At 55.4% G+C, this 10,722-nt stretch overlaps 1 protein-coding gene across 1 annotated transcript; it reads right to left on the bottom strand.

Annotated features, from left to right (window-relative positions):
* Positions 1-1,466: 1,466 nt before the first annotated feature.
* Positions 1,467-3,953, bottom strand: ABHD11 (abhydrolase domain containing 11). The gene is made up of 6 exons (XM_008580306.1): positions 3,810-3,953; positions 3,512-3,647; positions 2,654-2,827; positions 2,312-2,482; positions 2,023-2,204; positions 1,467-1,786 (listed from the first exon to the last, which is right to left on the bottom strand). The coding sequence occupies exons 1-6, from the start codon at positions 3,935-3,937 to the stop codon at positions 1,654-1,656; spliced, it is 924 nt and encodes a 307-aa protein (XP_008578528.1). The 5' UTR covers positions 3,938-3,953; the 3' UTR covers positions 1,467-1,653.
* Positions 3,954-10,722: the final 6,769 nt, after the last annotated feature.

Genomic DNA, 10,722 nt, shown 5'->3' with positions numbered 1-10,722 from the left:
CTCCCGAGTGAGCCACGGGCCGGCCCTTTTCTTCGGTTTTCTGCTGCGGTGAGGTTATAGTTCTATGTGTGGATGATGCCATTCAGGTACCAAGATGCCAACCCTTCAGAATGGGGGGCTGGGACACCTTGTCTCAGCATTGGCACAGTGCTAGGGCCAAGTCCTGGCTCTGTCCCTCTTTTTACATCACAAGACATGGGGAGAGAGGAGGCGTGTGACTTGGGGGGACAGGTGGGGGGACAGAGCTGACTCAGCTTTGGGCCTGGGTTCCGGGATGCAGGAGGGAGCAGGGGCGCGGGCCTCCTTCTCACCCTGGGCTGGCCTGCAGGGGGTGGGGCCTGCCAGGGAGTGCCTTGCCTGGAAGGGAGGGCAAAGGGCCTTGTCCTTTGCTTGCCCCACCCCACTGACAAGAGTCCCAGTCACCAGGCCACCCACCGTCTCTGTCCGGGGCCCTGGAGGGGTAAGTGTCCTTCTGAACCCACCCACCTTGTCTTTTCCTGGGAATCGGGTGAGAACTCCTTTCCTCCTTGGGGGTCCAAACCCCCTGACCATTCTGTTTGCCTTTAGGCCAGGCAGTGACCACACCCGCCACCTCCTCAGCATGGTCCAAATCTTCCTGCTCTACTTTCCAGAGGTCCAGAGACTGGGGCGCTGGGGAGCAGGTACAGACGCCTCAGCCCCCTCCCCTCCTGACAGTAGCATCAGGTCCAAGGCCAGGACAGAAGGGCCCAGAGTGGGACACTGCATTCAGGCATGCCCCAGATTACTGCCCCCTCCTCTGTCACCCTACAACAGAGCCCAGAGTCCCAAGCGGCTGGAGCACTGGGGGACACTCAGACAGAGCCCTCCCTGGACCAAGTCCTCCAGGAACGGGATGAAGCCATTGCCAAGTGAGGAGCTGCTTGCAGGTGTTGGGAGGGCAGTTGGGGGCTCTCCCTCAGGGCCCTGTCCTAATAGCGGAGGGGCAGGAGAAGTCAGGCATGCCTGGAATGAACACCCACCCTGTCACTAAGGCATAAGCTGTGGCCACATTAGCCCACCCCCAGGGACCAGAGCCAGATCTGCAGGGCCTGAGTCTCAGGCCGCTCTCCTTGCTGCCTGCAGGAAGCGGGCAGTGGAGGCTGAGCTGGACACATGCAAAGCCAGGCTGCATGCTGTGGAGGCCCAGCTGCTGGAGGTCCTGGAGGAGAAACTGAGACTGAGGCAGGAGGTGGAAGCCTGGGAGGTAGGGTGGGCATGCCAGCCGAGCTGGGAGGCGTGGGCAGAAGGGCACAGGGTGGGCCCTGACCTGTCTCTTGCCCATAGGAGGACATGCAGCAGCTGGTGAGGCAGCGCGTTCAGAGTCAGCTGCAGACAGAGTCTGGTGGTGCTCTGGGAGCCCATGTGGACCCCAGAGCTGCCAGGAACCCCTGGGCCAGATTCCTGCTGGGTCGTGGGCGTCGGTGATGAGAGAGCTCAGCCAGGACTTTGGGAACACTGTCTTTATTCATTAAAGCTTGAAAAAAAAATAAAAAAATAAAAAAAGCTGGAAGCCTGACACCTCTGTAACCTCGTGCCCTCTCAGTGTCCACTTCAGTCCTTCTGTGCAGAAATGTGGAACAGGCTGGAGTGTCTTGAAACCTGAGGGTTTGTGCCCCCTCTTGCCAGCAACTCTTAAACCAGGAAGCCTCGGATGGCCGCAATGAAGTCCTGTGGCTGGTCAGCATGGACCCAGTGGCCAGCATTAGGTATAGTCTGCATCTGGGCCCGAGGGAAGAGCCGTCTAATCTCAGGGTGGTGGCTGGGCCTGTGCACCGCAGAGAAAGCCGTTGAGAAGGGGTGAAAGTGGGATGACGAGGAGAGAAAGACACAAGAGGAGGCAGGGTGGGGAAAGATGGAGAGCCCTGTGAGCCCACGTGCCCAGTGGTGTTTCTGGGCTCTTAGGTACCCCCTGCCCACACCCAAGGCCTCCCCCAGGCAGGCTCCCCAGGCTGGGTGCTGGGTCAGTGGGGCATGCCCCTCCCACTGCCCAGGCTGGCTTACTGCACAAACTGGGAGTTTCCACCTAGGAGGAAGAGGGTTGGCCGGGGGTAAGATTCTTGTCGTGCTGGAAAGGCTAAGATCTTGTCCATGTGTTGGGCTAAGGCGTCCAAGTTCAACTTCCACACGAAGCGCCCATCTACCTCCACCAGGTTGGTGAGCAGGTACTGCCGCACGGCCATGTTCTGTGGGAGTCTGGCAGTTAGGGGGGCTCCCTGTGGGGTCAGGGGCTGCCACTCTTCCCTTGACAGGTCCCAGTCTATAACACCATGTGGGGGCTAGGGTGCATCACCTGGACAACAGTGCTGAGCTGCTCATCGGCCAGTTTTCGGGCATGGGAACGAGGTGCCTCATCTGGGATGTTTACGGCCTTCATAGCTGCCACATAGATTCCAAAGTGTGAGACAAACATGCTCTCCACTGGGCTAATGTCCACAGCAATGAGACGTTCCACCAACTCTGGCTATGGGAGAGAACTGCACTGGAGACCAGTCTTAGGCAGGCACAGTGGGTCTTAGGCACAGTTCCCGGAGCCTGAACTTGGACATCCAAAGCTCATTTGAGTCCCAGGTTGCCTGCTGGGCATTCAGGGTCTATACTGGATGGGAGCAGGCCCTTGATAGGTGTGGCTTACCCTCTGTAGTGCCAGCAGCATGGCTGTCTTTCCTCCCATGCTGTGGCCAACAAGGACGCAGGGCACCAGGCCCAGCTGGGGCAGAAGGCCCTGCAGGTCCTGGCTCATGGCCTCATAGCTCATGTTTGGGCTGTGGGGGCTGTCGCCATGGTTCCGAGCATCCACTGTCAGCACCTGGGGATGAAGGGAGGGGGACAGTGCTGGCATCTACTGTAGACAGCAAAAGGCCTGGTGGGGACTGCAGGCCGAGGGGGGTGGAAAGTCTGGGGGCAGATCCAGATGAGGGGAAAGGCGCAGATGGTGAGATGGCCCAATTCCCAGACCTAAGAGGCTCAGATGAAGAACCTGGGGCCACTCTGCCAGAAAACAAAAGGCCCAAGGGGTATGATTATATCTCTAAGGTCTAGCCTAGATGGGTGGTAACCCCAGAGAAAGCCAGGAAGGAGACTCTGAGAATTACCAACAGTCAGAGCACAGAAGAATGGGCCACAAGAGGTGATGGTCTCCCTGTCATCCCTAGTGAAAAAGCATCAGCCTGCCCCCTACGTGGAGAGGGTGTTGGTGCTTAGGCACTGGACAGCAGAGCCTAGCTCAGTGTGGGGCATGCAGATGGACATCTACAGACTGGACAGATAGCAGCATGAGGGATGAGGGGTCCATCCAGGGCCTGGGTCTTCCTGTGCGGCTTCCATCCTCGGAGGGACTTTCATTTCTCCTTGGGCGTTACATAGGCGGAAACCTGCCACTCCTCAGGGGGAGGGCCCAGAAGTAAGGGTGAGAGGCTGGCCCCGCCCCGCTTCCTAGGCCCTGCCCATCCAGGCCCCATCTCCGAGGGATCCCGCCCACCCGGAAGCTCACCCTCCGGCCTGTCTGCTGGGCCAAGGCCTTGGCGATGGATTTGAAGTTGGTTTTGCTGCCGAAGAGCCCGTGCAGAAAGACGATGGGCGGGAGGGCCGCTTCCCCGTCCAGAAGCTTGTAGGAAAGCGGCAGCGGTCTGGAGGGAGGGGGCAAGCACCGGGGGAGGGTCTGAGCCGGGTCTGCGAAAAGGGCTTGGGGGAGTGGCCTCAGAGGGGCGTGGCCAGGGAGGAGGTGGGGCCATCGGTGCCGGGCGAGTGTGGGGCGAAGGAAGGCCTCCCACCCGGGGTCCTCCACTGACCTGGGTTCGGCGTCCCCTCGGCCGCCGCCGCCGCCGCCGCCGGGTGCGACAGGCACCCTGAAGAAGCTGGGATTGGAGGAGGTGAGCGTCCCAGGGGGGAGCCTCCAAGCGCGAGCCCAGCGGAGCATGCCTGCAGCCCCAACCTGGCGCGAACCTCGCAGGGGACGTCCTACCCACGCCCTGCCTCCCGCGTCCGCCCGGAGCCCTGCCCAGTTCCGGCTGGAGCTCCGCCCTCTCCCCGCCCCCATCGCGGATTCCCCGCCCTAGGTCCCGTTCCTGACGTAATCCCTGAGAATAGACCACCCTCGGCCCCGCCCTCGCGCAATTACGTCATCTCCTCGGGCCCGGCGCCCGCCTGGCCACGCCCTGGGCGGAGCCACCCAAGCGTCTGGCCCCGCCTCTCACGAAGCTCCACTCATTTCCTTCCCGCGCAGAATCCTCATGAGGAGTCGGGATCTTAAAGTCTGGGAATCCCGTCCACATCTTCCCGGATGTCCTGGGCTCTGTGCGCGAGCCCTGGGAGGCCGGGGAGCAGGTCCTTGGCAAGCCGAGGAGACCCTGCTTTCGCCCGCGCCCTGCCCGCTCCTCTGCCCTCTCGCACTTCCCTGGGCGTATGCATACTCTGTGCCGCCGGCGCGGGCGAGAGGCGCCAGGAGTGGCTCTTGTCGTCGGGGCGCCAGCTTGGTGGCGCCGTGCTCCACAGCCGGGGGCCCAGGCTGGTCGGATGGAGCACGGGCACCTTTATTCATCCTGAAATCGTCGACTCTAGGAAGAGCTAGGAGGGTCTAGAGGTCACCTCCAAACCCCTCCGTCCTCTATACGGATGGGGAAATTGAGGTGCAGAAAGGACAAATGGTTTGTCCGAGAAACAAAACCAGAATCTCTGTCCGGTCTTCTGTTCCTGATGTGGGTCAAGGTGGGAGACCAGGGTCAGACCCTGGCCACGTGTTTGTACTGTAACAGGCGTTTGCTGGACTGAACTGAATAAGAGGCTCATCAGCTCCCCGCCTTTTACCAGCAGAATAAACAATCCTCCCACCCCAGAGCTCAGCACATTCTGCACAGAAGTCTCCTCCCTTGGGAACCCTGACCATGCCATCTCCTCTCCCCAGTCTGGGGTAGCGGTGGTGACATTGTTTCGGTTTCAGCCGGCGTCCACTGCAGTCCATCCTTCAGCAATTGCAAGAGAAGCTGCTTTTCTACAGCCCACTTATTCGTGGAGTTCTGTCCAAAAACCTTCAGCGACTCCCGATCCCTAACAATGAGAGTTGAAACTTCATCATAACAATCCAAGCATCTTCAGTCTGATCGTACCCACGTTTCCACCCATACTGGCCATTTTCATACTCCTTACCCGGCACCCTGCCTTTAGATCTTTACCCACCTCACTCCCCCTCGGGGTGCTGTATCTGCCTTCCAAATATCAGTTGCTGGAGTCCTAGACCTCTTTTGAGGCCCAGTGTTACTGCCACCTCCTCCTCAAGCCTTCCCAGATTCCCTGAGTTGAAACTAATCTTTTCTACCCATGTTCTCAAATCATTTGTCAGAGTCTACTGTGCAATATTACAGAATGGGCCTTCCCTGTGTCCGTCATAAGCTGGGGGCTGCTGGAGGACAGGAGCTACATTTTGTTCATCTTTACTAAATGATCATGAAGAGGTTCAGGGCTCTAGTGAAAGCCTGGGTGAAGTTTCAGATGGTGGCTGGATTAGTACCCCCTTCAGGAGGTGGCACCTGCCAGCAGTGTTGCACCAGCTCTTCACCCACCTCCTTAGGGCAGCCCTGACACAGTTGAGGACCAGTAAGATGTGTCCTAACTCTGTAGCTCCATCTCCTTGCTTAATGGCAGCTGTTTTGTTCTAATCTGAGGAACACTCTGAGGTCACTGGGGACTCTAAAGACGACAGGTGGTGTGATCATTTGTTTCCAGCAAAGTCATTAGGGGAGTGATGAGGGCATCTGAGCCCTGGATGTGGGCTAGTCCCACGCCTGGGAAGGGTCCTTTGAGGGTGTTTTTCTAGAGTTGCTGAATGAAGGGGAAGGGCGTTAGATGATTCAGAAGTGTAGTATTTTATTTTATTTTTTATTTATTTTTTAAAAGATGACCGGTAAGGGGATCTTAACCCTTGACTTGGTGTTGTCAGCACCACGCTCAGCCACTGAGCTAACCGGCCATCCCTATATGGGATCCAAACCCATAGCCTTGGTGTTATCAGCACCGCACTCTCCCAAGTGAGCCACGGGCTGGCCCCAGAAGTGTAGTATTTTAAAGATAGTTTCAAACAGCTCCCCAGTGCCCCAGCCCCCAACCAGCCTACTGTTTAGCTAGGTAACTTGCTTAGGTAACCTGAGCCTGGCCCACGACCCTTGACCATCTGCCCTGGAGCCAAAGAGCCTTGTGGCTAGGGACAGAAGCAGCCTTGAGACATGTACTCAGATTCCTGGGCCCCAGCCCTGTCACGTGCTGGTTAGGGCTGGGCCTGGCAAGCAGAAAAACCAGTTGGCTTGAGGTTTCCACTTGAACATTCCAGAGAAAGTGGTATGGGCAGGGGAAGGGTCGTTTCCAACTGGTTTCCAACTCTGGTGGTGATGTGTTGGGGAGGGGTCATCCTAGGGGCTACTCACCCCTTCTTAGATTGTTAGGAACAGGCCAGTGGACTTGCTGTTTGGTTGGTGAGGGTCCACCTTTGGCGGAGTGTCAAGCCATTGGAGGGGAGGCCCTGATATGCTGGGGGGGCAGGATGGACACTCCCTCTGTGAGGAGGTCTAGCCTACATTTCCGCATCCCTGTTCCCCACATTCCCAGCCTTTTCATGAAGTGGGAGGTGTCATCCTCATGTTACTAACAAGGAAAGGGAGATGGACCCAGCTCCAAGGCACTCAGCCAGTGTGTGACCCAGCCCGGATTTCTTCCCGGATTCTTTTCTTCACTGACTCCTAGTGCAGTGCTGATCACTGTTGTGATGTACATTGTGACCACACTTCTGGCTAGGGACCCAGCGCCAAAAGGGTGTGGCCTGCAGTGGCAGGGACACTGCGCCCTGGTGGCAGCGGCATTGAATGGGTTAAGGCGGGGAGGCGGCGGGTGTCCTGCAGCCGCACCTGGCCCAGTATCGGTCACGTGGCCAGGGTTTCACCTGCCCCGCTGAGCAGGGACAATCAAGCTGCTTGTTCCTGCAGCTGGTCGTCATGGTGACAGGAGTGTGCCTGGGGAGGTCACCAGGGCAAATTCCTGCCAGTCTGACCGGGTAGGGTAGAGGTGTCAGCTGTGCTAGGTCCTATGGGGGTTCCTGGAAGACCCCTGGGGGTTTCCCCTGGGGCTGTCCCCAGGGCGTCCCATGTGACTCCCCACCTAGCCTCCTCCCATCCGTCTCCCCCTCAGCCCGGCTTCTCTCCTCCCAGATTTTGAACCTGAATTTATTAAGCTGCCAGGACTTTCCTATACATTATCTTGTTTAATCCGCACAGCAACCTTCCCCACGTGGGAATGGTAATCCCCTCTGGTGTGTTACCTGGTGTGCCTCCCCCAAGACTCACTGAGTGCTTTGAGGACTTTCGCTCCTTCCTGCCTTCCTTCAATAATCAACAGATACGGGCTGGCCCGTGGCTCACTCGGTAGAGTGCGGTGCTGAAAACACCAAGGCCATGGGTTCGGATCCCATATAGGGATGGCCGGTTTGCTCACTGGGTGAGCATGGTGCTGACAGCACCAAGTCAAGGGTTAAGATCCCCTTACCGGTCATCTTTAAAAAAAAAAAAAAAATCAACAGATACGTTTGGAGCCTCTACTGCATGTTAGGTGCTTTCCTAGACACAGCTATAAACAAAACAACAAATTTATGAACCACAGAACAGATTGTGTGGAGTATTTATTTTCTTAGTATTATTTATTTCTTATTTCTTAGGTTAGGGAGGCCCTGGAGACCATCAATAGAAAGCGAGGACTGCCCATGATCACCCCGCAGCTCTGGTGTCAATAACATCTCTGGGAGCCCTCTCTGCCAACTCCATGCCCTACATAGCACTTCCTGCCCTCCAAGCCTTCCCACCAGGCCCACAGATTCTTACCCAGCTTCCATCCACTCACTCCTCTACTCCCGAACCTCCAAACAGATCTGCAAACAGCAACAGTTGTCAACTTTTTTACTGCCTCCAGGCTCATGTGCAAGTTCCTGTGTCACCCAGGAACATCACCTCACACACACAGATTCTTATAAAGTGGGCAGGGTGAGGACTCCTTCCCTTTTGGAGTGGATGGGGGGGTGGTGGAGGGAGTCTATGTATTTTGAAATCCAGCAACCTCCATGCCATTTGAGAAACACCAGTTGTCAGCACCACGCTCACCCAGTGAGCAACCGGCCATCCCTATATGGGATCCGAACCCATGGCCTTGGTGTTATCAGCACCACACTCTCCGGAGTGAGCCACAGGCCGGCCCAAGTCTATGTATTTTGAAATCCAGCAACCTCCATGCCATTTGAGAAACACCACCCTGCAGGATAGGTCCAGTGTAACTGTCTGCATTTGGAGCCTTCATTTATTGAGCACCTACTATGTGCTGGCACTGGGGATGCAAGAGTGAACCCAGATCAACTCACAGATACTAATAGATGTGTGATCACACTAAGTAAATATGCAAAAGAAAATGAGAGCATAAAACTGAGGGATCCAACCTGGCCCTGGGGTCAGGTGAGGCGGCTCTGCAGAAGTGATCTTGGATGGAGACCTGCAGGATGAGTGGGCAGCAGCCAGGTGAAGGAGTTACAGTGGAACAGGGTGTTCCAGAAGTGGGAACACCACGCACAAAGGGGAAGCCATCCCATCTCCCAAGGCACAATCTTAGGAGTCATTCTTAAGGCTCCCTCCTTCCTCCCCACTCCAATCCCCCACCTAGTTTTGTTGATTTTATCTCCCACATAGCTCTGCTTTCCACCACCCCTGTCTGTCTCCAGGGCCCATCCCTCCCCCATGCCTCCGCCTCCTCCCTGGGCTTGTCCATTCTGGCCCCTCCAGTCATGTCCATCTGTGGTAATCGGCATGATCTTTACAAAACATAGAATGCATTTCCATGTTAATCTCTTTCGTTCTTTCCTATATTTTCCTATTTTCCTGTGCTCTGGGTTCTGCGCTCATTGCCTCTGGGGACATGTGCGGCAGATCTAAGGGTAGAAAAGCTGATTCATGTGTTTCAAAAGCTGAAGCCCTTAAGGGATGGGAATGCCTCCGCTGAGACAGTGTCTTGTCAAGAATGGGAGGGGGGTCTGCCACCTGCCTCTTGGCAGAGTCCTCAGGGAGGAATGGCTCATGGGCCTACCAGGCAGGCAACACCATGGGTGGCTTGCAAAATATTTCCCTGTCCCAAACCCAGAGCAGACACAGTGTGAATTTCAGGACCAGGACTGAAGGGGCCATTGACATGGGGTGATAGATGGCTGTTCCTTGTTGCCTGAGGGCTGGATGGCATCCACTCTCCCTCCCCGCAACCTACTCCTTTCCCCACCCCCCCACTCCCCAAACAAATCTGGCCCTGCTGAATATCCTGAAATTGTAGCCCAACCTCAGGAGGACTGAAGTGAAATTTGTTTCCAGCTGCCTGGGCAGAATGGAGTATCTTTACTGTCCAGAAAGGATGGACCGTAGATGAATTACAGAAAATAACATCATTGCATGTCTAAGGTTGTGAACTGACATTTGTAATTTCCAGAATGCCATACATATAGGTTGACAACTGACCTTCTTTCTTTCTTTCTTTCTTTTTTTTTTTTTTTTTAAATGATGACCGGTAAGGGGATCTTAACCCTTGTCTTGGTGTTGTCAGCACCACACTCTCCCAAGTGAGCCACGGGCCGGCCCCAGACAGCTGGCTTTCTTTTGAAATCAACAATCCAGTCATTCATTTGACAAATATTTACTGAGCACCTGCTAATGCCAAGTATGAACTTTAGAGCTAGGTATATGGCAATTATGTGGCCCTGTCCCTCAAGGAACACAGAAACCCCAAACCAAAAAAACTCCTGGCTTTTCTACTCTCCAGTGGGGGAAACAGTCCATAAACAAATATGTACATAAGTACAAGTTGTAGTAAGTTCAGTGAACAGGGTGCTATGTTCAATAATAACGGGGTGGGGGAGATATTAAGTAGGGTATAAGGAAAGGCCTCAGCTAAGGTGGAACCTGAGGTATAAGGAGGAGGCAGGTGAGCACCAGGGGGAAAGGGCTCCAGGCAGAGGGAATAGCACCTGAAGGCCCTGAGGTGCAAAAGACCTGGCAGGTTAGAGGCACAGAGAGGAAGGCAGAGGACGCTGGAGCAGAGAAAGCCAGGGGAGAAAGGCACATAGGAGTGAGAGAGGTGGGCTGGGGTTGGTCTAAGCAGGGGCCTGGGAAGGGATTTGGTGTTTATCCTAAGAAAAATAAGAGCCAGTAAAAGGTTTAAGCAGGGAGGGACATGATTTACATTTTTAAAGGATTGTTTGGCTGTCCAGGAGAAGGTGGGGGAACAGATTAGAGGGGCAGTGGAGGTAAGGAGGAAAAATTAGTTAGGAGGGCTATTGCAGGTGAGATGTGACAGCGACTTTTGAATGGGAGGCGTCCAGGGAAGTAGAGAGAGGTAGATAGGTTTGGGATATATTTCGGAGTTAGATTCAACAGGATTTGATGAACTGGATGGGTAGGAAGGAAAATGATGGTAAGAGAGGAAGGAATCGGGCCGGCCCGGTGGCGCACTGGATAGTGCGCCGCTTGGGAAGCGCGGCGGCGCTCCCGCCAGAGGGTTCGGATCCCACATACAGACCGGTTCCCGCTCACTGGCTGAGCAAGGTGCGGGAGCAACACTGAGGGTTGCGATCCGTTGCCGGACATGGAAAAAGACAAAAGACAAAAAAAAAAAAAAAAAAAAAAAAAAAAGAGAGGGGAA

The sequence above is a fragment of the Galeopterus variegatus genome, unplaced genomic scaffold (assembly GCF_000696425.1).
Source record: "Galeopterus variegatus unplaced genomic scaffold, G_variegatus-3.0.2 Scaffold2064, whole genome shotgun sequence".
Lineage (NCBI taxonomy): Eukaryota > Metazoa > Chordata > Mammalia > Dermoptera > Cynocephalidae > Galeopterus > Galeopterus variegatus.
Note: the sequence above shows the minus strand (reverse complement) of the source record. Positions and strands in the feature narration are given on the sequence as shown.

Excerpts from the sequence above, each read along its gene's own strand:
- ABHD11 (XM_008580306.1), bottom strand. The coding sequence starts at position 3,937 with ATGCTCCGCTGGGCTCGCGCTTGGAGGCTCCCCCCTGGGACGCTCACC. Across the intron at positions 2,828-3,511 it reads CCCAGCAGACAGGCCGGAGG|GTGCTGACAGTGGATGCTCG; the intron begins GTGAGCTTCCGG and ends CTTCATCCCCAG. Across the intron at positions 2,205-2,311 it reads AGCTCAGCACTGTTGTCCAG|AACATGGCCGTGCGGCAGTA; the intron begins GTGATGCACCCT and ends AGACTCCCACAG.